Raw genomic sequence first — 26676 nt, forward strand, 5'->3', positions numbered from 1 at the left:
AAAGAAAGTGGGAGACTCGTGATGGCGCTATGGGATCCCGGGGGCCCATTTTATAAGGAAAGTCTTGACCCTAGGGGGTGGGTCCATTTTTATTGCAAAGGAGGTAGGAAACATGGTGACAAAAACGAGGAAATAAAATGTTAAGCTAAGAAGGTGCAACCAAGAAGATTAGAACTTATACCCTATGGGAAAACAACACAAGCACCAACCACCCAAGACATTCAAGATATCGTGTACTAGAAGGTAGGATGCTCTATTTACCCGTGTGAAGATCGCTAGTATCTAGGTAGTGGGGGGGGGGGGACACATGTATGGCTAAGAATGAAAGCAAGCTAGAGTTGTACATTTGGCGAGCATCTGGAGGGATCTTTATACTATTAAAATTTAAGTAGAGTCGGACGGGTGGCTAATGATAATAAATTAGTAGTAGAATGAGAATTAATATAAAACTAAGAAATTTTATATGATTAGTCTGATCAATAACGTACAATGAAAAGCTAGTATTTATATGCTTATTATAATAACAACTAAATCTAAGAATATAGTAAAAAATTCAACAAACTAAATGTTATCTCATAAAAATCTCTAATTGTAATTTCTAACATGCCCCTTCAAGCTAGAGCATATGGATGCGAAGAGCTTCAGATTAACATAATATATAGCCAACTCATCCTCAATCAGCAATGAACAAAATCTACTGGCCAGCAATCTCAGGATTTAACTCCTCGGGAAAACAATACGGCATACCGAAACAATAATGGTAATGCCAAAAAAAAACCCCACAAGAAACTCACTACCCGTGAAGTAATATGACAACGGACAACACCAAAATGCCATGGCAACGGACAACACCGAAATGCCAAAACAAAGACCCTTAGAAAACATTGAGATTAGACACCTGAAAGTTCTTGATTGAAGGCTAGTGCTATGATACCATGTTAAAATTTAAATAGGGTCTGACGGGTGTCTAATGATAACACCCCCTAGAAAGGCAAGTATAGAATAAGAAATTTATATTACTAGTCTAATCAATAGCGTACAATGAAAAGCTTGTATTTATAGGCTTATTATAATAACAACTAAATCTAAGAATATAGTAAAAAACTCAACAAACTAAATTCTATCTCATAAAAATCTCTAACTGTAATTTCTAACTTATACTATAAATATACTATAAGAGATCATCTTTTGGTCCTTACAATACATCCTAGCTTAGTGGTCACTGGTTCTAACTTCCAATAAGAACATTAGGGTTTGATTCTCACTAGCTATAATATCATTCCTAATTATTCTTAAACCTCTACTAGAGCTATAATATTCATTATTTATTCTTTGGGTTGTTATCTCGAGCATTGTGCATATTTTGTTGGGCCTAGCGCCCCAAGCAATAAGACTACTATTTTTCCACCCTCGTTCTATACTTCTATACCCGCTTTATGATGGACTCGGTCCCGACAAAATCATTAACTTACATATGGAGTATCAAGCATACCCTCCTCAATCTATATATATATATATATGTATATGTATATATATATGTATATGTATATATATATATGTATATGTATATACATATATATATATATATATATGTATGTATATGTGTGTGTGTGTGTGTGTGTATGTGTGTGTGTGTGTGTTGGTCTGATTGGGTGGTGAAAAGTCTAGAAGGGGGAGGTGAAAGACTTTTCAAGCAAATCTAATTTTATAACACTTTATCTAAAAATAACTCCAAGTGTAGTAGATTAATGTAAATCTATCTTAGATTGCATAGTGGAATAAATGTACGTAAAGTGCTATAATAAAAAATGAAGTGTTAGTGATATGGTTAATGCATGCAATATAAGGTGTTCATGAAAGTAGTAAGTAAATGAGAGAGAGAGAGAGAGAGAGAGAGAGAATTTTATAGTGGTTCGAAAGTGGTGCAATCCTTGTACTCCACTCTACTCCTATCTCCAAGAAAAACTCACTATATCAATCACCCAGATACAATAGTGAACAACCAAGTGCTAGTTCACCAACTCAGCACTTCTACAACACGAGTGTTTATGCACCAAGTCTGCACTCCACAGGATTTTCACAAGCTCCTCTTGTTACTCTGTCCTCTATCTACATGCAATAGAGAATTGTGATACAAGAAAATGAATTTTCTTTTCTCTCTAACTCTTAGAGACTTTGAGAAGTATTAGTCTCTTTTCCTAGATATTTCTATGAAGAAATTTGAACTTGAAGATTTCTTGCTTTGTAATGAAGTTTCGTGCTCTCTCTCATATATCACATGTTCTCCACCATTTTGTGTTCTTCAAGTTTTCATGCTCTTTTTATAGATGATCAAATATATCCGTTGGAGTGAGATAATTTGATTTTTTAAATCTTGGAAGTTGTAGCTTGATCTGATAAGTTGACAATTTGATATTTTACTTTCGGATTGAGTTGCAACTTGATCTGACACATTGAAATTTCTCCTTGCAACTTGATCTGTGTATTGAAGCTTTGTTGAATTTGTAAGCCTTTCCACATTTGGCATGTAGTCTTCTTGAAACTTTTATAGAAATGTAGTAGATGATCACTTTTAGAAATGCCTTATGCATTTCTTTGATATTGATCACTTGTGTTCTTGATGATGCTTGATTTCTTGATCTCCAATAATTGAGTCGCTTTTTAGGCGGTCAAAGATTTGGGATGAATCCCGAGTTTATCGTTTTCTTGAGGAAGACAAATTTGGAAGTGTTAATAGGTTCTTAAACTAAGGAATAAGGAGTCACACAAATCATATACAAGGTCACTAAAAATAAGTTTGATTTATGCATGTTGTAGTATCAAGGATCAAAACAATTATTTGAATTCAATAAGGAAAAAAAACTTAGGAATGAATTGTTATCTAGCACATGATGCCTATAGTGTTCTAGGACTTAGGTTATACATTGCAAAGATGACATTCTTGTGAGGCTTTACTAGCACATTTAACCTATTGGTCTACTAAGCATTCTCTAGGCATGGAACACTTTTTAGGAGACCATTGATCACCTAAGACACATTTTATCAAACATGTTGTCTTACCTCATTTCTCACTTAGGCTTCTCGAAACTTAACGCAAGAAAATATCTATGATTAGGAGCTACATTGAATCTAGCAAGACCTTGCTAAGATTCAATGCCTTAAACAATCCCTAGAGTTGGCCATTCTCAAAGGAAGCAAACAATTCATCATAGATAACAAAAACATCTCATCAATCCATTGCAATGCATAAACCTAATTAGAAATACATTTCACACTTGCATCATGACTAGAATCACAATTCAATTCCTAATTGAAACCTAGCCACACATTCTATCAATTGAAATCAACATTGAATCTAAATTCACCAAATTGAAAGCAATTGAAGTGAAGATTAAAGCAAGAAAGTAGAGTACCTAATTGATTGCAAGTAGAATCCAAACTACAACAGAATTCAATGAGTAGAAAGATTGTCAAGCTCTCTTCCCTAAGAAGATCTTCAAAAGTACAATGTGTAAGCTATAGAGAGAAAGTAAAATGAATCGAAATCTGAATCTAATGTCTATGTAGTAAAAGTCGCTTAGTCATTATGTCCTAAAAATATCTAATTCTAGCTTAAATAGCTTTCCCTCAAAAGCACATTCTTCAAATATTTCGTTGAGCCCTGTCCACGATCCAATCCACGAGCGTGGGTCGCTCGTGGATTATGCCACTTATTCAGCCATGTTCCTGTCCACGATCGTGGATCAGGTCGTGGAACATTCTATTCTCCATGCACGATCCCATCCACAATCGTGGACCCTTCGTTTCCAGGCTCCATCCGTGTGATTCTTCCTTGGTTGCTCCCGGTCAAGTCCATATGCCTTCTCTTAAGCTCAAAACTCTTCAAAACCACTAAAGTGCAAGATATGATAGAGCTTTGCAACACATTAGCACATCTAAGCAATTATGACCATAAATCAACATCAAAGAATAGCAATTAAACATAAAACAACCCCCTAAAGACCCTTAAATCAGGGTCGGTCCAAACATTTTAGAGGCCCTGGGCAAAATTAAAAAAATGGGCCCCTAAATGAAAAACTAAAATTTAAATTTAATAATACTAAAAAATAATAATATCAAATAACATGAAATAGTATTAGAAAATTTTCATTTTTTAAATACAAAAGTAATCATGACAAAAAAATTCTATGTGCTATGCAAAATCATCATAATTGCATCAAGATTAACATTCTCTAGTGACTAGCATATCCTTCTCAATACACAAAATCGCCATTAACATGGGCACATAGCGTTGGTCATTTAAATTTTCTTTAGATTGTTCCAAATTTTCATTAAATGATTCTTATTTTTTTGAAAATTTTATTTATAGCTCCTCTTTGTGATTCTATTAGCTGCTCTACTTGTTTTTTTTCTTTTTCTTTTTTCACCATCAGATAAATTTTTTTAGGTAACATTATATACAACAATTTTAAAATTTGTGTATAAGAAAAGAACAAAAACACCTGAATATTTTTAAAAAGTTCTCCTCAGTCTTCAGTTGTATCAGTATCACAAACAACTCCACAACCATGATTTTTTGTTCTTTTCTTCTTTCACTATAAACCCCTGTAAATAGAATGGATTAGACAGAACTCAATAACTCAGGGTAATTATAATTCAAAAATTATATATATATATATATATATATATATATATATATATATTCTAGAATTATAAAAATCACAAAATTCATTATCCAAATAAACATTACATATTTGCATTACTCATTAGAGGATTATAGATTTATAGCCCTAAATCCCTAATGCCCTATAGGTGTGTCGTGTTGCATGTGTGCAGTGTTGCAGGGGAAAATAAAGACAGAACAAATTACAAATAGAAGAAAACTTACAAGTTATAACGGACAATGGCGTCCAAACCGGCAAACAAATGAACAATCGTTGATTAATCGAATTAGAAAAAAATTTATTGAAGAAGAGGAATGGGTTAGCCGGTTAGGGTGCCGATTGTAATAGATAAAAGATAATTAGGTGTCATCGACTCTCCGTGTCGATTCTATTTCTAAATTATTTAATTAAGCGTCGATTCTTAGCTTCCTGCAATCCACCTATTCTTAATTTTTTGTTTTCTAATATAATTATAACACTAATTATAACACTATAATATACCTATGTATACATATACATATATACGGGTGGGCCCCTTATAGCATGGGGCCCTGGGCGGTCGCCCATCCCGCCTGTGCTCAGGACCAGCCTTGCCTTAAATGTGAGTGACTTTAGCACTTATCACAAGTTTCCACACTTTAACTCTTGCTTGTCCTCAAGCAAGTTCTCGATCATTTCAAGATCACTTAAATGCCAAAGGTACTTCAAAAATTACTCAATCAATCAAATGGTCAATCAAGAATGAAGGTGCAAGAAAATGGAGGGGGTGAAATCCCTCATATTATCTAACAAGGGTGTTAACCATGTGCCATACAACTCAAGGAATATCCAAATGAAGCAAAAACCCCTTAGGGATCAAATTAAGCTTCAGGAGACACACTTTTCACACCATTTTGCATATTATCTAACAAGCATGCAATTGATTTGGGTTCACCTTCTATTTTGCAAGGGCCTTCAAGTTAATCCACCTAGTGTGAACAATATACACACCTTAACCAAGATATCGAACCAAACGCCAAAGCCCAAGTTCATAAAAGTAAATGAGGGTGCGGCATGGGCTCTTCCCACCAATGGCTTAAGCAAGCTCTCTTTCTTCTCAACCCCCTAGGATAACATCATCGGGCACTCGACTTCACATGGAGCTCTATGCTTGTTTGAAGATCGGTGCAATGGGTACTTGAATCCTAGCGGGGTGGTTCACCTCCCCTCTTATTTTCTCATCTTCTAGAATAACGACATTGGGACAACCAACTTTACGTAGAGCTCTACGCTTTTTCAGAGACGGTGCAATGGTTGCCCAAATCCTAGCAAGATGGCTTACCTCAGATCTTACCTCTAAGAGTTGCCATTTTTAGCCTTTTTCTTTCTTTCTTCATTGCAACCCCTCTTGCCTTAATAAGGGATTCACTCTCAATGCTCACCAAAGGCTCACCTTTTGCCCCATGCCCTACTAAGATTGGTCAATTCCAGGTTTCGCTTATCATTTATCCTTCTAAAATTAAGGGGTGCACACTCCCACTTTGAGAGATCCTTAACTAAGGTCCTAACAAAATAAGAGATGAATAGGACGCAAACACACAAGAATTTAAACCTACTTGGTTATAAGCATTTCACTTTTGGTGGAAAAGGTAACTTCAAAAGGATATTCCAAGAATAAAAACTTTATTGGCACACCATTAAACTCTTCTTAGATAATATGAACAATGACACACTCTCCATCATCAAACACACCCATCAATCAAGACCATTTGACCAATTAAGCAATCAAAACAATTCAAAGCACAAAGTGCGTTCTTTCCACACTTTAAACCAAATATCGTCCTTGATATTGCCTTGAGGACTAAGTGGAATAAAAGAGCACTGGTCTTTACCAAGAAAGTCCCTTTCCACACTTTAGAAGTGTTTCCGGGATTCGGGGTGTCAAAACATAACCCTCTACGGATGAAAAATGGAATGCTTATCATGTGTGCAATGAATGTGTGCAAGTTCTCTTTTCCACACTTTAGAATTGAAAATGGGGCTTAAATTGAAAAGGGATAGAAATTACAACCAAATGAAGAGCATCCTCTTTTCTTAGAAATCTTTGCCTCCATCTTTAAAGCTTCACAAAAAAAAAGTTAGTGCATATGGATAACCAAGATAGAAGTGCAATGGAGTAGAAAGCTACTCCTACTATCTACATTCTTTTTCTTTTCTCCTTCTTTTTCCATTTTTTTTTCTTTTTGCTATAATCATTGGGGTGCTTCCCAAGAGCGGCGTGTTTAATGTCTAGCCCGACTCAAATGCAAATGAAAAAAAAAAAAAACAATCACAAGCTAAAGAACGTCAAACATAGACTATTCTAAAACATGAGATAAAAAATTCCAACTAGAAATTACCAAAAGAGTCTAAAAGATCCAATTGCAAGAAATTTAAAATGTCTAGAAATGTAAAGGATGCAAGGAATTAAAACAAAAGCAAAGCAAATGAAAATCAAATAAAGGCGGAACCCCACGCATAGGGAACCTAAAGCTTGTGAGATAGGTAACCAAAGAAACAACAATTAAGAACACAACTTTTTCTTCAAATCATTCTTCTTTCTTTTTCCTTCTTTTTCTCTTCTTGCCTTCATGCCTTCATGCCTTGTTGGGTTTCTTCTTCAATGATCGCCGCCTTGCGATGGAGGGTGGAAATGGTACATGAATTGTGCTTGGAGATCCTCTATGGCCCGCCCTTGCCTATCAATTGACTCTCTGTGTCTCTCAGGAATCACTCCATGCCTTGCATTAGTCTTCCCATGTACCCTCAATAATGTCATTTGCTCTTCATGAAAGTCATATTGGAGAGCCCTCATACTCTCCCAATTGTGAACTTGTGGGACATGTGGTGGCACGTTGGGCATGGGATATTGTGGCTCAGGTGGAATGGGATTTCCTTCTTCTTCCTCATCATCCTCCTCCTCATCATCATCATCTCCTTGTTGAGCTCCCTCCCCCACCGTCTTGAGTTTGGCTTGTAAGAGATGGGGTACGGTAAGGGATGATATAGAAGCAATCACCTTCTCTTTTCTCAACTTTGGGCTAAAACCTAAACCCAAGTAATGGAGCAATGAAGATGTACGGGTTGTTATCCTTGCATTGTGTGGAAAGCCATTTCTTGCATTGCACCCCCATGTTGATCAATGTGTTGGTCTCCATGCTCCATAGATGAAACAAGTCCGCCCGGTAAACCTTGTGCATGTTAGACATTCTTCCCGTAAAGGTTACTGCTAAAGCATGCCTCACCGTCTTATGTGGGTTCTTGTCAAAAGCCGCTGAGTTCATGTTGTTAGGATTGTAGTTCACCATGCCATTGGTTATCTTCTTCCAATATCCAATATCCATGAAACGTGTGGCTCTCTATCTCATCCTGTGTATAGAGCACTAAGTACCACCCTAAATCATTCACCGGGAGATTATATTGCTTGTTGAATAGAGTGAATGCAATAGAAGGCTTGTTGTGATACTTCTCCTTCTTGAGTTGCAACGTAGCAATGAACTCATACACCACTAGGGCATAGGTATCCCCTCTCCAACTAAAGATTCGGCCCCACCTTGGATGTGCAATCAAGTCCTCCACCTCTCTTCTACAACCAAATGAGTCCAAGATTGGGAGGTCAAAGTACTTCCCCCCTAAAATCGGCAATTTCTTCAATTTTTCCACCTTTGCCAACTTCTCGGTGTTCAATTTTAGCCTTCTAGAACCGAGTATAACCTCCTTCGATTCCTCCATGTCTTGCATTGGTTCATCATCTTCGGGATCACGACTTGAACTTGCGTGATCATGCTTTCTCTTCTTGGCTAGCTCATTTCGTCTTGTCATGTTTCCTACAATATCTCAACAAAAGTAGTTTTCCATGATTACAAGGTTAGCCTAACAACACACCACACTATTATTTTTCCTCTCTTTTCTTTCATTTTTTGAAATTTCTCTTCTTTTTTTTTTCAAAATTTTGGCATTATTTCCTTTTGTGTTTCTTCAATCCTCACTCACAACGTAATTCAGGCTTCGTCTAGATTACTAAGGAGACAACGTTTCCTGGCTTGAGATGGAAACCTTCGTCTCCATGGCCGGAGACGAATGGGTCCTTCGTCTCCATGGCCGGAGACGAATGGGACCTTCGTCTCCATGGTCATGAGAATAAGTTTCCTTCGTCTCCCTGCCAATGGAGATGAAGCTTCCTTCGTCTCCGATCATGGAGACATGGAGACGAAGATAGCCGGACACGTTTCGTCTCTGAATGTTTATTATTATTATTATTATTATTATTATTATTATTATTATTATTATTATTATTATTACTACTACTACTACTACTACGTATTATTTAATTTTAACTAATTATTTTATTAAAAATTATGTTAAAAAAATATTTTTAAAATATGTAAACGTCACGTTAGCACATTTTAAGGCAAATAGGTTATTTTGAGTTTAATTGCATGAATTTGTGTTGTTCATGGACTCCATTGTATTTTTTTTAGTTCGATGGCCTAATTGCAGTTTGGTGTGCAGTTGAGTGGCTTATTTGACCCTTATTCCTTTTTCTTTTTTTTTTTTATTGTAAAGCATGTTTATGTATCTCGTGTTATGCGTTTCTGTACCTTATGTTATGCAATTCTATACATTAAGAGTAAGGATTTTATACCTGAAATTGATTAATAGTTGTTAACACAAAACATATTGTGTCTTTTTTTACGAATTTAAGTTTTGTATTATGAAATTATGTGCCTATAGGACATAAATTATTTGCAATAATCAGATTTGAGAATAAGTAAAATAAAAAGTATGTATGCGTATCTCGTGTTATGCGTTTCTGTACTACATGCTATGTAATTTTGTACCTTAAGCGTATGAATTTTGTACCTACAATTTATGTTGAAACATGAGAAACAGGAAGCTACGAAATTTGTTAAAGCTTAAATATCAAACGACGTCGTGTTGATCCATGGCCCATTGTGGACTAGCCACGATATAAATTGCCGTGTTAGACTGCATGTTTACTAGAAATCCAAATTTCTTTATAAAACAACAAACATCGAAAATATCTCCATTCAGTGTGATGTATAATCACAATTCAACATAATTTTTGATCTAATACAAATTTTATGATACAAAAATTGGAGGTTAAACTGGCCCAATCACCAAATCCTAATGTATAATACTCCCTCCGTTCCTAATTGTTTATTTCATTTACTTTTTGTACGGTTTTTAATACCAACATAACAAATGATACTAACTTTCTAATTTTGCCCTTCAAAAGTTGGTGTTATTTGTACAAAGTACAATTGTACTTACCTCATAAATAGGCTAAAAGGTTGAAAAGTCAAAAGGGTAAATTGGAAAATGTAGAATAATAGTTATGTACAATTTTAGAAAGATGACACTATTTTGGGACAAACTATAAAGGAAAGTAAGACAGGTAAAACGGAACGGAGGGAGTAATTAAATCAACAAAACATGATTTTCTTTTATAAATCTTAATAGTCTAATCATTCTCATTCCTTGATTCATGAATGAATTAAAGGTACATTTTACAAATTCTCATCCCATTCACAGAGCTGTTTCTACTTTCAATGGTAACATTTTACATAAATAACTACCCGAAGCTAGCCTTCTTCAGTTTGGGTAGCTAGGTGATCACTTCATTTTCTTCTCTGTCGCACTGAATGAAGGCAAACTCAGCAGCCAAAGGCAAGTGATCACTACCCAATTTCTGTACGTATCATGAAATTAAGTTAACTAGAGGTTGAGCAGCTCATAGGTCACCCGACTCGTAGAGCATGTTAGCACGGTTAGGAATGAAAAAGCAAATGGAGATAGAAATGCAGGAAAAAAGTGATCGAGGCAATAACCCTATGACAGGAAAAGAAAAAGCATTTAAGTTTCACTGTGCACTGTGATTCAAGAATCCATTGAGCAGTGAGCACAGCATGATAACCCAACAAGAAGGGCGTGAGAGCAAGCCATTCATTCAAGAAGAGGAAATTGCGTCTCTCCTCCCTTTTATAGGTTTAGTTGAGGAAATCTATATCATCAATTTTAACTAAAAAACCAAAAGGGTGTAAGTTTGTCTAGGGTCTAAACATAGCAGCAGGGGGAGAATATCCTGAATAAAAATGGCTAGCATAATGGATATTTCATTTTGTCAAATTATCTAATCACAATACTACTAGCTGAGGCAAAGATCATACCTTGCTTGGAAGGCTACCTATTTTGACTAGTGCATTAATTGGTACAGTATCCAGAACTTTTGTAGGTACAAGGCCATCAGAGTACCTGCCATGCAGCGAGGACATCTTTCTTTAAATTAATTGTTGCTGGAACAGCTTCACCGAACTAATCAAACATAATAATTGTTTGAAATGCAGAGAAGTATTCTCACCACAAATAATCAACAGTTCCAAGGAATTTTGAATGGTAAGATGTTGCTAAAGGTTCATTATTAGAGCCCCTTGTTCTCACAGATCCCTGAGAGAAATAAAAGCATTCCATCGTATGGGTGTATTAGTGTATATAACAGATTGTAAAAGTCATGGCAAGACTCTATAAAACTCATACCTTAACTGCAGCATAAGAACTGTTAAGCTTCAGAGGATGCATAATTATATGGTTGCTAGTTCCAGTAGCAACATTAATCTCCTCATCAGTCCAACCACACTTATTAAGGAATCTGAGACAAAAGTGAAACAGACATCAGGTTTTGAGTCCAAAAATATATGATGTGAGGCAGAATTTAGGTGTTCTTTCTTTAAGATCAGAACACGATTGCACCATCAAAGAGACATATTCTGGTTTAAAACTTTTGTCACCAAGGAAAATTTCTCATTTGACAAATTGACAGTGATTTTTTTGCTTCTCATTCAGCTGGCACTAAATTGCAAAAAATCAAAAGATATTTAAAGAAATAAACAGAAACTCAAGTACCTATCCATTAGAACAAATAGAGTGTTCTTTTCTCTTCTAAGACGAAGAACAGTATTACGATTACGTCTTTGACCAGACAACTCTTTCCTGTCATGTAGCAAGATATTGAGCTGCAATGAGAAATGAAAAACATCAAAACCTGATTGAAGCAAAAATCATTGTAATTGGAACAAAGTTTTATTTTTTATAACCAGCAAACTCTTGATATTGCAAATAGAATCTTAAGATGTATTCTATTAAAAGACAAAATATTCATATTACCTCAGAAGATGACAAGAATTTGTAGATTGCACTCTGTGAAAGGGTATAAAACATACTAAGTTTTTACAAAATAATAATTCCGAAAGGGAGATATCAGAATAAATGATGTGAAAACATCTGACCCCAGGTGTGCTGTTATAGTCACCTGCAAGCACAACAGGTGCATTCTCCCACTTCTCTGAAAGAATGTATGCCCTTGATGTAAGAAAGCGAATCTGAAAAACAGAAAAAGCATTAAGTTAAATAAAAAGGTAGTCACAAATTTATGGATATCATTCAGAAATTGCCGAAACTGGTTTCTCATACACTTAAACGTGTCTTTGCCAAGATACCATTATCTTTCTTTCATAAAAAGTTACTTAGTACTTATCATACTTGACCAAGTTTAACATCTCCTCGGTGTGGATTATAAAGAACATGGATGTTCCCAATTACTACTCTTCTTGAGCCAGTTTCACTGCCTTCCGGCATCTATCTGCATCAAAGACAGAAATTGAAAGGAGTCTAGTATCTGTGAGAAAAAATAATGCTATGATGTGGCTATAACACACCATCTGAGGCAGCTCTAGCCAAAATTCAGGTTTGTCAATAAAATAATGGCATATCTTTAGAAACTGGGTGCTAAAGCAATTTTCTTACAGAATTTGCATTCATATTGAACCAGCTACAAAATCTCGAATTCCTATCCTATCTAGTGCATGTACTTGGCCATGTTGGCATATCTACACAAAATCTTTATTGAACTTTCCATTGCATTTCATAACATCTGTTATTTTTTGGAACTTCACCCTCATATCTGCTTGGTTCACCCTATCCCATAATGTAAAGGGTAATTTAAGCCTAAAGGAGAAGTTTCAAGATAGCAAGTATTTAGTACAGTGTGCCATTGAAATACAGGAGCTTTTTGCAATCAGTATAAAGGGTAAAAGTTCAGTTAAAAGGCCAGATATTCACAACTGCTACCTCAAAGACAGAGAGTTGAGCAACATTGTCCCGCAGACCGAACTGTTTAAATTCAATGCTCTCACCCTCTAATAACTGACATCTGACAAAACAAAATTATCAGTGTTTTCAGTAAACCTTTTGAAATAGTCAGATAAACTAATTAAGAAGAACAGCTCCAATTTATCTAACTCTTACTTATCAGCTTTCCAAAACATAGCACAACCATCAACATAATCCCCAGTACGCCTCTAGCAAGATAAATAAAACGATAACCACATTTAACACACTGTCAAAAGTACTTCTCATCATTCCTAGTAAAAATAACAGCAGTACTACATTAAAGACAAACTGAGAACAGAAAAATAAACAAATTAACCTTGTAGGAACCAGCATATCCAGCTTTCTCCAGTACATTTAAGAGATCATAATACTTATCCACCTCCTAAACAGATAAGAATGGTGAAATTTTGAATGTTGACTAGTCTACTTCTCACCTAGGTTTCCAAAGATTAAAAGAAATGCAGGAATATAGAAGGTATAGAAAGCAAAATTGGGAATTATTTACTTGCAAGCAGATAATATCAGGGCTCAACTGGAGGAGTTCCTCGCAAATGACTGGTCTACGGTAGTCCCAATTCAAGTAAACAGAAGGAACGTATCTATACAAATCTCCATGTTTCAGAGCATTTCTATCTCCCAATACGTTATACGAAACGACTGTGAACCTCTCTGAACCATTAACGCTTCGCAATTAAACCACATTCAAAACTACAAGCAAGCATTACTGAATAATTACGGTAGCAAATAGCAATGATCAGTGTAATAAAATGAAATGCTGGACCTTGAGGCGGGGTTGAATGGTAAGCATCCGGTTCAACCCAACGGCGAACGATTTCCGTCGGCGGCTTGCTGAGGACGGGGTTGAACCAGCGGCGACCGTAGGAGGCCGACGATGGCGGCGTGGAATTAGATGAAGCATTGACGCAGGCGGGAATGGAGAGTGATCGGAAGCTTCTGGAAGCGGTTATTGGCCTGGTTGGGCATAGCCACAGAGATGGGGCTCGGCAACAACCCATTGAAGGAGATGTAATGTAAAGCGTAAAGAGAGGTACAAAAGTGGAAGTTAACTGAAAAAACTGATAGAATAATCCTTGCCTCGTTTGGTTCGCCTATCTTCGGTGGCAACGAAAGGTTACTATGGAGCCAAGTAGCAACATCACAACTTCAAGTGTGCTGCTGATTTCTTTTCCTTCTTGGAAAAATGAAAATTCTGAGAGGATGTAATGATTCTTATCCGGGGGTGAGAGTCAATTCCGGATCATTGTCCCTGGATTTGAATAGCTATGGATAATTTAAGCTTATTTATTTTACTTGTGATTATTTGTAAATTAAGGTTATAAGGCAGTATTTACTCACATTTGAAAGGGTTGTAAAGTTTTTTTCATCTAAAAATTATATTAACAAATAATAGGTGAATAGGATCATTATTATGAGATTAATTCAGATTTGAATTAGATAACAAGTAAATTTGAAAAGGAGAATGAAAATATTTATCTTTTCAAATTGCATGTGAAGTGAAATGTAAGATTAACACGATGTTGAGTCGTTTTTAATGATAAAAGACGGATTCGAATAAAGATAGGTTGCTTTTATTAACTGTCAACTTTGTAATATTATAGTAATTACTAAATTAACGGTCTAATCAATTTGATTGAAAATCTAAATTAATCTTTTAAAAATTAGTTTTCAAAATAGGAATCATTTTTTTATTAATTACAAGAAAATATTTTTTGAGTTTTCAAATAGATTTTAAAATCAGTGTTATAACTTATGCGTACCTAATTCGCAACCACTCAACAAAAAATAAAATTGTAGCTATGTGTAACTTAAATTGGTTTATCTTTTGGTGGTCCTTTGCTAGTAGAGTCGCAAACAGTCGTTATATCCTGAACCACGGTCCACAATGAAACTGATATTAAAGGTCATCTCAAAAGATAGTGTCTTACATTTGTTTTTATATTATCGAATGAAACTGTAGTTATATAGAAATGTAAAGGGAAAATGGCATCTTTAGTCCCTAAGTTATAGGGGTAGTGTAGATTCAGTCCCTAAGTTATGGCGGTATGCGAGTTTAGTCCCTCAGTTATTCACAAAGTGGCGAGTTTAGTCCCTGAACATTAAATTAGACGAAAAAATTAAAAAATATTCAAAATTTGAGGGGTAAAATAGGAAATTCACATTTTATTATTCTTCTTATATCAAAACCACTTTTACAACATTATTTTTTCACTTCTTAGCCTAATTATTTTCAATATTTTTCATTTTTAAAAGCATTTTAATAACTTTCAAATGACTTGTTAGGAACTTGACTCTCGTATAACACACTTAAAACTTAGCACAAATAAAGAAATGCATGATCATTGTATTTAGGTGTATGAAACACACTGTCCTAACAAGTTTTTATTTTTTTACTAAGCAACAAATGTAATAAAATTAAACTTTTGAGATATGATAGTGTGTAAAAAAAATCGCAAAAGTTTTAATTGTATTACATTTGTTGCTTAGTAAAAAAAATAAAAACTTGTTAGGATAGTGTGTTTCATACACCTAAATACAATGAATATGCATTTCTTTATTTGTGCTAAGTTTTAAGTGTGTTATACGAGAGTCAGGTTCCTAACAAGTCATTTGAAAGTTATTAAAATGTTTTTAAAAATGAAAAATCTTGAAAATAATTAGGCTAAGAAGTGAAAAATAATGTTGTAAAAGTGGTTTTGATATAAGAAGAATAATAAAATGTGAATTTCCTATTTTACCCCTCAAATTTTGAATATTTTTTAATTTTTTGGTCAAATTTAATGTCCAGGGACTAAACTCGCCACTTTGTGAATAACTGAGGGACTAAACTCGCCTACAGCCATAACTTAGGGACTGAGTCTACACTACCCCTATAACTCAGGGACTAAAGATGCCATTTTCCCAAATGTAAATGTAGTTGTGTTGAAATGTAGCTGCATTGTATATGAACTGATACTGAATAACAGTTTCACATTTGTGTTTTTTATATTATCGAATGAAACTGTAGTTATATCGAAATATAACTGCAGTTGTGTTGAAATGTAACTGCAATTGTGTTGAAATGTAAGTGCAGTGTATATGAACTGAAAGTGAATGGCGCGAAACGAAGGTAGTTTCATCTGTCTGTTTTCATTAATCAAAACGACGTCGTTTTGATGCGATATAATTTGCGGGTTACAAAGCATGCTTTACTTAGTGCACACTATGAGTAATAATTGCGAGTTTCTCTCCACACAAAATAATAATAATAATAATAATAATAATAATAATAATAATAATTTTTGTGGTATTTTCAATTTTGACACTAAAAAATGTGGAAATATATTTTCCCATTTTAGAGAGTTTGGTGAGTAGAGAGACAAACAGAATTGGAGCTAGAGGGAGTGGTGCATTGCGATGGAGACTGCGATTTGCGGTCGAATTTCTCTCTCTCCCAACCATTTCTCACACCCTAAACCCGGTACTCTCTAGCTCTCTCTGTAGCAATTCTCAGATTGGATATATGCTTCATCTCTTATTGTTTTGGAGATTTTCATATCGATTTTTGTTTGTTTCTAATCTAATTATAGCTTCTTTGATTATGTGTGCTAATGTTTGAGGATTTTGCTTGAACTGAGCTGGTGGATTGAAATCGGAGTTGAATTAGTTGTTTTTCTTATCAGCAATTGCTATCTGAATATTACTGTGAAATTATTTGCATGGTGACTTATTTACTCCGTTATAGTAAATTACTGTGGAATTCACTTATTAAGCTAAATATGGGCTTTTGCTATCCACAAAAATCGCTCTTAATCTCGTTTTTGAATTCCTTTGTTGTACGTGAGTTGCACTTGGACACTCAAGGTACTTATGTTTATAATTGGTAATTTCCTCTTCCTGCAAGCTACTAACTTTGCTTGCGAGGAAAATTTGTTTTGAAGGGAAAACTAAAAACTCTGTATATCACTTTCACATTCTTGGGATTATCTGGAGATGTTTAGGAGTAGTAATTTGTTGATGTCTGTAGTGGTTAAGCTTAGTACTTGTATGGTATCTTGTAAAGTAATGTATCCAATATTGCTAGACTGTGCCCTCTTTTCCCATTTGCCTTGTTCTTAATGAAAAAATAATGTTTTTGCTCTTTGGCTCTATACATTATTGTCATAGTTTCAGTCCATGACTGTTGTTGGCTGTGCTTATTGTTTGCATCAACTGTTTAATTTTACTTTGCAATGTCACTTTTAAGCTTTCTAGTTTATATTGCAAGCTTATTGATCCCTTAAATGCAAAACGGGTAGTTACTTTGAGAAGCTTCAGATGGTTGGCTTAGTATTCTTCAGCTTTAGATGTTTTGTTGGCTCTGTATTTGTTTGTTTCAACATTCTCTCACTTCTTCCCTTGCTTATCATTTTAAACTCTTTGTGAATCATTGAATTTTTACTGTGTATTTTTTTCACTACCTCAAGATTGACTTTCATGATGATGTTTCTACCTCTTTGTGAACCATTGAATTTTTACTGTGTATTTTTTTCACTACCTCAAGATTCACTTTCATGATGATGATTCAACCTCTTTGTGAATCATTGAATTTTTACTGTGTATTTTTTCCCTACCTCAAGATTCACTTTCATGATGATGTTTCTACCTCTTTGTGAATCATTGAATTTTTACTGTGTATTTTTTTCACTACCTCAAGATTCACTTTCATGATGATGATTCAAGCTCTTTGTGAATCATTGAATTTTTACTGTGTATTTTTTTCACTACCTCAAGATTCACTTTCATGATGATGTTTAAACCACAGGAGATAAGAACCATTTTCAAAAACAATGGGCAATCCGGAATGTAATGGCAATGCCGATTGCAGGAGTGGGAAAAGGTGGTGGTTTGTTGGACCAGCCTGTAATTGAAAAAACAACTCCTGGCCGAGAATCTGAGTTTGATTTGAGGTATGGATATCAATTAATAATTGAGCTATTACCTTTCACCTAGTTAGTCTCAAACCTCATCCTTCTAGGACTGCTACCTCTCGTATTTTCAATCTCTTTGTGATTAACTTTTCTTGGGAATGAGGGAGAAGTATGAGTTTTGAATGTGGGATCAAACGAAAGGAAGATTGAACTTAAGCAGCAGAAGTAGATCTGTAGATTTCTGATATCTATGCATAAGAAGTGGAACGGGATGACAGGGCAGATATTGCCCTTTTAATTGTTGCATTGTGAATGTAATGGCATTTTATGTCTAGCTGTCATGATTTATTTGAACTTTTTCAAAAAAGAAGATAAAAATAAAAAGGAGAGGGAGGTAGAGGGTATGCTATTTTCCTGAGTTAATACCAGTTGGGGTCCTCCAAGTATAGTGTCATTGCTACGTTTAGTCCTAAACTTTCAATTTAATCACTCATGGTCCTTCAACTTTTAAATTTAACCACCCATGGTCCTTCAACTTTCTAGTTAACCACGAACCACCAATGTTCCTTCAACTTTCAAAAGTTTAACCATCCTTGATCCTAACTTTGCCCTTACTTAACCTAACGGAAGGACAACAAATGGTTAAATTTGAAAGTTGAAGGACCACTGGTGGTTAAATTGAAAGTTTTGAACTAAACGTGGCGCTGTCACTATACTCGAAGGACCCCAATTGGTATTAACTCCTATTTCCTTATGCACATTGCCTTTTTTGGAGGAAGAAAATAATTCTTGTAACAGGACCTAATTTATTCTCTTTTTTTTTTCCACAGAAAGTCCAGGAAAATGTCCCCATCATATCGTGTGCTGTTGCATAACGACGATTACAACAGGAGGGAGTACGTTGTCCAAGTCCTTATGAAGGTCATACCAGGGATGACCCTTGACAACGCGGTAAATATCATGCAAGAGGCACATTACAATGGCCTCTCAGTGGTCATTATCTGTCCCCAAGTAGATGCAGAAGATCATTGCATGCAGCTGAGAGGCAATGGCCTATTGAGCTCAATTGAACCCGCCAATGGAGGCTGTTGACTTGTTGAAGTGAACAAATCTCTAGTGGAAAAAAATAACCTGTATGAGATGTTAGATTTTACATATGTACATAGATGATTGAAAACCAAATAGTTTTGAAACTTGGTTGTCTGTTGAATTAACCAATAAAAAAACTTCACTCTTTTCTTCGGCTGGATGTTATTGACACTATAGTCATGTATAAGTCAGACAAAAGATGCAATTCTCCCCAATCAATTTAGTAATAAATATATGCTCTTTAGCTCTTTAGCTTACTAGTTACTACTATAGGTCTATAGTTATCCTGATAATATCTTTCAAAATTATGCATTAATTTAAAAATGGTAAAAGCTTAAGATCGTGTGATGTATATTGAAATAGGTATGTAATATATGCGTGATACGTAAAAATATGTGCACGTCCTTATGCTTAATATTAAAAATATAAAAATATGATTGTGCTTCAGTAGATTGAGAAAGTAGCTATGAACAGATACTACATTGTAACAAAATGCACGTCCTTATGCTTAATATTAAAAATATGATTGTGCTTCAGTAGATTGAGAAAGTAGTTATGAACAGATACTGCACGTCCTTATGCTTAATATTAAAAATATGATTGTGCTTCAGTAGATTGAGAAAGTAGCTATGAACAGATACTACATTGTAACAAAGTCAGTAGAACTCAAAAAAAAAAAAAACTTAGGTTTTATGTTATATTAAGAAATATTTAATTATTTTTTATTACATTTATATTTTATATATATGTTTTTTTTTGTAACTACAATCTAGCATATCTATAGTATCCAATCAACATGATTATGCCATCATCCTAGTAACAGTGACGAATTCAGACCACAAGGTATTTGGCTATATGTATTCTTAATAAGTATATGATTGTTGGAATGTCAGTAAATATGCAAATGGTACACTAATATATAGTAAAATATATTTTGTTTGTTGTGAAACCCATTAGCTCAAACATGATGTAGGGAGAAAGGTAAAGACAAAGTAATAAAGACAAAATCAGAGAGTCATCGTATTCATCATTGCACACCACCATCTAATACTACATTTGCACATATATATATAAGGGGTACAATAATGGGATACATAATGAGGAATAATTGTGTCCATTACAACTGTTACAAGTAATAATGTCCACTAATGAAATACTATTATAACACTCCCCTGGGACATTATTTGACCACAATCTTATCTCATTAAAAATTTGCTAAGAAAACCCTGTGGTAAAAATCTAGACAATAAAAGAGTACATGGTACATGAATTGTATATTCAGATACTTTCATGTCTCATTAAAAAACTTCACTAGAAAAACCACGTGGAAAAAACCTAGTTGAAGAAAATAGTACATGATATTTATAAACTCATATATAGTCCTGGTTGCCTCATTAAAAACCTTACACTAAGAAAACCCAATGGGAAAAAACTTAGTTAAGGAAAAGAGTACAACCATAACTTTATACGTTTAATCTTCAAGATTTGCAAGAGTTGGTGGTCTTCAGGACCAATAATTTATGTGTATGCTGTTGCTTCTCTTGAAGACAACTTTCCTGATTGCCTCGTTAAAAACCTTACACTTAAAAAACCCCGATGGGAAAAACTTAATTAAGGAAAAAAGGAGTACAATCATAAGCCTTCAGGGCATAATCTTCAGGATTTCAGGGTTCGTCTATTTATGTATTTATTTGCAACTTTCTCCCCGTTTATTATATCATACTCATGCCTCGTTAAAAACTACACTAGAAAAGTTCAATGGGAAAAATCTAGTTAGGAAAAGAGTACATGGCATATATGTATTCATATGTTGCTAAAGTACAACTTGTTAGTTGCTTAAGACTCAATCTCCAGGATTGATTTAAGTCATATGTTGCTAAAGTGCAACTTGTTAGTCTTTTAATACTCAATCTTCATGATTGATTTAAGTAAATGTAGTTTGCATCTCCCCCTAAAAATAACAATATTCTTCAAGTTCTACATTTCTTAAAGTAGAATAATTGTTTCAAAAGGAGTATAGAGGAGATGTTATGACAACCGTCACGATTGTCACTATAAGTTAACATTTTATACAATGATTCTCGTGACTCTTCTGGAGTTTATGTGGGTTGAATATAATCAATATTCCTTAAAACACACTTTAATTGGTATCATGGAGATAAAAAAAAAGGGAGTCAATTCCAAGTGATCTACGAGAAACACACATCGCATAAATTTTAAATTTGAAGATACTAGAGAAATTTTTGGAGCGCTTTGGAGTTTATAAGTGATTTTATTATAAGGACAATGTCAGTCCTAATATGATCATGGAACTTCTGGTTCTTCCATAGTGTTCCAATAATGAAGTAATGGACTTCAAGTTCCAAAATGTCCTCATTCAGTATCATTTTTGAGTCTAAACGGTTCCTTATCTTTTTCAAGAGATATAACCGTTAGTGTGATAAGTCAATCATACTTATCCATATGAAATGCGTTAAAGACATCTTTCTAAAAATAGACTAATTGATGTATATAATTTTTCAAGGAAACTTGATCTGCAGGTCGAGATAATACTTGGTTTTCCAAGTCCTTTTATTTCTAAAATTCATTTCTAATTAACTTTTTTATTTTTTAAAACATCAAACACTCTATTTTATCGTAGTGAAATAGATGGAGATGGGTCACAGTTGCATTCTATTCTTTTGATTACAGAATTGCAGAATTGCTATGTCCAATGTTGAAAACAACAAACTATATAATAGAAAGCATTTCTATCTCTGCTACTCTCTTTTTAAGATTTTGCAATATAACATTATCAGAAATTCAATACCTATAACTAATATTACAGATCATGTGAAAAAAACTTACACGGCAATTGATCTCATATGCAAAGCATAATAGTTGATATCAATAGATGCATACTAAAAAAAAAAAAGTAAAATTACTGATAGAACCACATATATATGCATAAAGGTTACCGTTCACTGAGGTGAGCGTGCCGATAACGTGTTGTGAAACCCATTAGCTCAAACATGATGCAGGGAGAAATGTAAAGACAAAGTAATAGAGACAAAATCAGAGAGTCGTCTTATTCATCATTCCTCACCACCATCTAATAGTCTAATACTACATTTACACATATATATATAAAAGGGTACAATAATGGGATACATAATGAAGAATAATTGTGTCCGTTACAACTGTTACAAGTATAATGTCCACTAATGAAATACTATTATAGCATGGTTTAATATGCTCTCTAGTATTTAATTAAGTAAATTATTTTGGTAAGTATAATTAGGTAAATTCATTTTGTATTTAATACTTAACTAACTGAATATTTAACAATGTAAGGGTATTTGGGCATTAAAAATTCAAGTACAATAATTTTAACATGATGTATGATAGAGCCATTTAGACTCAAATCCAAGACCTATAGGATAGTTACACTGGCAACCAACTAGTCTATCTTGTCTTTTGGGCAAGTTGAAGCGGTAAAAATTAGCTAAGGAGAATGGTGTAGGGTGGCGACTTTTGGTAACAACAAGTGGGTGGACTTGGCTTATCGAGGCATGGCAACCCCTCGTTTCATGGGTGGACAGGTTGATCGAGGCATAACAACTATTCGTTTCACAAGGGAACCTCTAGCCTCTTTTAAACCACCACTGTTGTTCTTTAGCCGTACACATCTCTCTCTCTCTCTTCTTGTCTCGTCATTACACCGATTTTACATCTTGCATGTCTTGAGGGCTAGAGGCAAGGCCTAGTCTATTTTAGGCTTGGACCCTTCTTGGGCTTAAGGTATCCACAACAATGCTTTTTAGGGGGTTTTTCGCAAAAGAAAAAATTAGGTTAGGTTTTTTGAACTTATGTGGAACGATTTTTTTTGGAGTTTTTTTTTCTGCAAGTTTAAGTTTTTTTTTTTGTGGGCCCTAGCTTTGAAGAAAAAGATGCATTTGCGCATTGTCACGCTTGTTGGGCACGTGAATGTTTTTATTATTATTATTATTATTATTATTTTGTCAAAATTGTTTTTTTTTTCTTTTCTTTTTCTCCCATTTTTTCTCTCTCTCCTCTCTCCTATGCTACTTGACAAAGACCTCAATTTTTATGATGAGTTTGGTCCCGTAAAATAATTATTAGCGTCATCTATGGGGACTGTTATAAAAAGTAACTTGATTTTATACCTCATTTCTCAAATTATCCCCAAAATATAACAAAATGGCCGAAACAAGAAGCAAGCATTCCTAAGACCTAGAGGAATACCTCGCCCGGCATGAAAGGAGGCAGTCGTGTTCCCAAAGGTTGATTTCTCGCCTAGAAGAAGTTGAAGGTACGGCCAGCACCTTGGTCATCAGTGTTAGAAATAATTGTAAAGATTTTGATTAGTCAAAATTGAACTTTGAAAATATTAGTATCCCCAACTTTATTTAATTTTGAGTCTAAGAAATTTTCTAGAGTTAATTAGTCCAAGTTCTTTGGAATTTTAATCAAGGGGGAAAGGAATCAAGTCTTTACGTACCAAATAAAAAAAATGTCGTGGGAATTATTTTTCTAAGAGAGTAGCAAAGTTTGTAGAAGAAGTACCCAAGTCAAAGTCAACTCTCAAAGTAGAAGATGATGCACAAGCTTGAAGAAGAAATTCATAGTTCGAAACCTACCAAGACATTTTAAATCAAGTAGAAGACTTGATGGTAGAAGCGGTGGTAGTACAAAGAGATGATTTGGTGTTCGAATCTTGATGGAAGCAAATAAAGAAAATAGCAAAGGTTGTAGAAGAACTCAAGAATAGAAGAGTTGGTAACCAAACATGTAGAAGAGTTTGAATCTCAACCTCAACAAATTCAAGAGTAGAAGAGTTGATAGCATGATAACACAAAGTTGATTAAAAGGTACTATGTTCTAATCCCACTATGAGCAATTTAATCAAATAGCAAATGTTGTAGAAGAGATGATGATAGAAGAGGAAAGAAGCATGATTTGAAACCTATTGAAGACCTTTTATCAAATAGCACACTTGGTAGAAGAGTTGAAGGAAAGCTACGTGAGGTCAAGAGTAAAATTATTGGTAGTCGAAAATAGGTGATAGAAGAGGTAGTAAAATAGAAAGGAAGACAAGTTGCATGGTTTGAATCCCGTCCTCCTAGAACATTGATTGAAATAGAAGAGTTGAGTTGGAAGTAGAAGATGTTGCAAACCCAAAAAAAATTGAAGCTTTGTTCGAATGCAAGAGGAACAACATACTTCACCATCAAGACGGATAACTAAGATAAACAAAAGAACAACTCTTGGAAGTAAGACTTGCAATAGCACAACTTATATGGCATACCAAGTAATACACTTTGGATCAAAATTCTAGCAAGATAAGCAAACCCACTTGGTAGCAAAAGATGTCACACGAAGGATTAAAGTGATATAAGAGATCAAAGAGGTGTTTAATTTTTTTTAATTTAAAAATTAAACACACACGAGGATCAATCAACATTTAAACATGGAGTCACAAGTCTTGAAACTCAACAAGAAAGATTCAAGGATCAAATCACATCAAGATACAAACTGATCAACATTGAACAAAATGCAAGAGGTACATTTCAAAAATGCCATCTACAACAAAATAATTCTATGAAATTTCTAAGAAGACTACATGCCAAATGTGGAAAGAACTACAAAGTCAAAAAGCATGAGTACACAGACCAAGTTGCAAGGAAAAGATTAATCTGTTAGAATCAAGTTGCAAATCAAGCCGAAAGAGAATATCAAATTGTCAACTTATCAGATCAGGCTACAACTTTCAAGATTTCAAAAATCAAATTATCTCACTCCAACGAATACCTTTGATCATCTATAAAAGGCATGAAGACTTGAAGAAAAGTGTAGAAGTGTAGAGACATTTGAGAATAACGAAAGCTAAGTGAAAGAGAGCACAAAAGCAAAAATCTTCAAGTTCATAGTACTTCATATAAATATCTAGAAAAGTGACTAATCTCAAAGTCGGTAAGAGTTGGAGAGAAAAGAAAATTTGTATTTTCTTGTAAACAAAATCTCTACTGGGTGTAGATAGAGGGAAGAGTAACAAGAGAAGCTCGTGAAAACCTTAGAAAGTGTAGGCTTTGTGCGAAGCACTCGTGTTGTAGAAGTGCTAAGCTGGTGAACTAGCACTTGGTTGTTCACTATTGTATTTGGGTGATTGAGTATAGTGGAGTAGAAGTAGAGTGGACTAGAAAGATTACACCACCTTCGAACCACTATAAAAATTCTCTCTCTCTCTCTCTAAGTACACTTTGCTTTGCATGCATGATATATATCTTCACACACAACTTATATACATTTCTATCATATTGCATGTGTTAAACACTTCACAAACACTTCATCTTTGAACATAACACTTTGCGTACATTTATTCTGTTGTGCACTCTAAGTTAGATTTTCATTAATCTACTTTACATGGAGTTATTTTGATAAAGTGTTATAAATTTTAAATTGATTGAAAAGTCTATTAAACCCTCCCCCCCCCCCCTCTAAACTTTTCACCACCCAATCGAGACCAAAAACCAGAAAGAACACCCCAACAACAAGAACTAACCTGAGCACCCCAAGAGTTGGGATTAGCGTCCAACTGTTAGCCTAAGTGTTAGTGAATGGCATCTGCGTGTGTGTAGCCCAAAAATAGTGGTGGAAAGGGGGGGGGGGGAGCAGACGATGAGACTAAAAAATAGCTCTGGTGGTCTACTAACAAGATCCTAGTCATAGAAGATGCTTCTAACACCTTTGTGCAAGTAAATTGGAATCTAACATCTTTTTATGAAGAAGAAGATCAATTTGTTTGGGAGAACTACTATCTTTAGGAGTGTGTTTCACGTACTAGCTTGATGAATCACCTACTTGCTTTGGTGATTCACTTACTTGTTTGTGCAACTTCTTCACTTCCTAGCTTATCACTCACCTCCCTACTTGTCATCAATCAAGTAGCTCAAGTAAACACCTCAAGCAACTATCTTACTCATGGAGATGGAACTTTAAATGCATATGACAACCCATGTGAAAACAACAAATCTTTAGAAGAAAATTCAATCCTCATGATTAGGTTTCATAGGGCAATGGGCGGGTGTGGGTGGGAAGGGGAGTTACTTTTGCAAGTTGTAATTTTTATCACTTACTTCATAGTTAAGGGATAAGGAATCTAAAATATTTTAACAATTTAAATCTCTAAATTTTCTCTATAATTACCCCATACCCCAATGGTTCAAAGCATAGTGTAATATTTTGAATTTGAGTGATGGCCCCAAGGGAAAAACAAAGCAATCTACTAGCATGGTTATGGCCCCAAATTGATTGGTAATTGAGAGAACTTGCCTTCCGATTCTGCCCGACGACCATCACCCAAGTGAACGCCGAACTTCGGTAATTGTAGGACCAACTTGTTAGAATAAAGGGTCAAAAATAAAAAGATAAAGAAAAGTATGGAAAAAGACAATCTAGAAATCAAATTTCAAAAGGGAAAAGACAATAGACCATGAGGTTCCCTCCTACAAGAAAGATTTCTTACCCAACTACTAGAATTATTATTTTCAGAACTTATTGGATGCCTCCTTCCTAGGTCTCTATTTATACTCCATTACAAGGCCTAAATAAGCAAAAATCATGCTAATCAATAATTCCAGACTTTTTGTGCTGCATGATTTAGATTGATTGATTAATTATTACCATTCTTGTTCTGACTTTCCTTCTTACACTATCCACTTAGGCCATCCCCATTGGTGGATTTTACACGGATTTTAAGAAAAAAAGGGATGAGGTGGAGGAATGATAAATAGGTGAGAGAAAAGAAA

The 26676-nt window shown here is 34.7% G+C and overlaps 2 protein-coding genes across 2 annotated transcripts; one reads left to right on the forward strand and one right to left on the reverse strand.

Moving 5' to 3' along the window:
- Positions 1-10124: 10124 nt before the first annotated feature.
- LOC116010506 (carbon catabolite repressor protein 4 homolog 3) lies at positions 10125-14046 on the reverse strand. The gene is made up of 13 exons (XM_031249941.1): positions 13654-14046; positions 13378-13541; positions 13189-13254; positions 13008-13060; positions 12831-12912; positions 12243-12338; positions 11990-12082; positions 11868-11900; positions 11607-11716; positions 11241-11352; positions 11065-11150; positions 10874-10958; positions 10125-10395 (listed from the first exon to the last, which is right to left on the reverse strand). The coding sequence occupies exons 1-13, from the start codon at positions 13886-13888 to the stop codon at positions 10312-10314; spliced, it is 1299 nt and encodes a 432-aa protein (XP_031105801.1). The 5' UTR covers positions 13889-14046; the 3' UTR covers positions 10125-10311.
- A 2195-nt stretch (positions 14047-16241) lies between these two features.
- Positions 16242-19120, forward strand: LOC116010507 (ATP-dependent Clp protease adapter protein CLPS1, chloroplastic). The gene is made up of 3 exons (XM_031249942.1): positions 16242-16350; positions 17674-17818; positions 18610-19120. Exons 1-3 carry the CDS (start codon positions 16287-16289, stop codon positions 18869-18871), a joined length of 471 nt encoding a protein of 156 aa, XP_031105802.1. The 5' UTR covers positions 16242-16286; the 3' UTR covers positions 18872-19120.
- The last annotated feature ends 7556 nt before the right edge of the window (positions 19121-26676 follow it).

Source organism: Ipomoea triloba, chromosome 2 (assembly GCF_003576645.1).
Source record: "Ipomoea triloba cultivar NCNSP0323 chromosome 2, ASM357664v1".
Taxonomy (NCBI): Eukaryota; Viridiplantae; Streptophyta; class Magnoliopsida; order Solanales; family Convolvulaceae; genus Ipomoea; species Ipomoea triloba.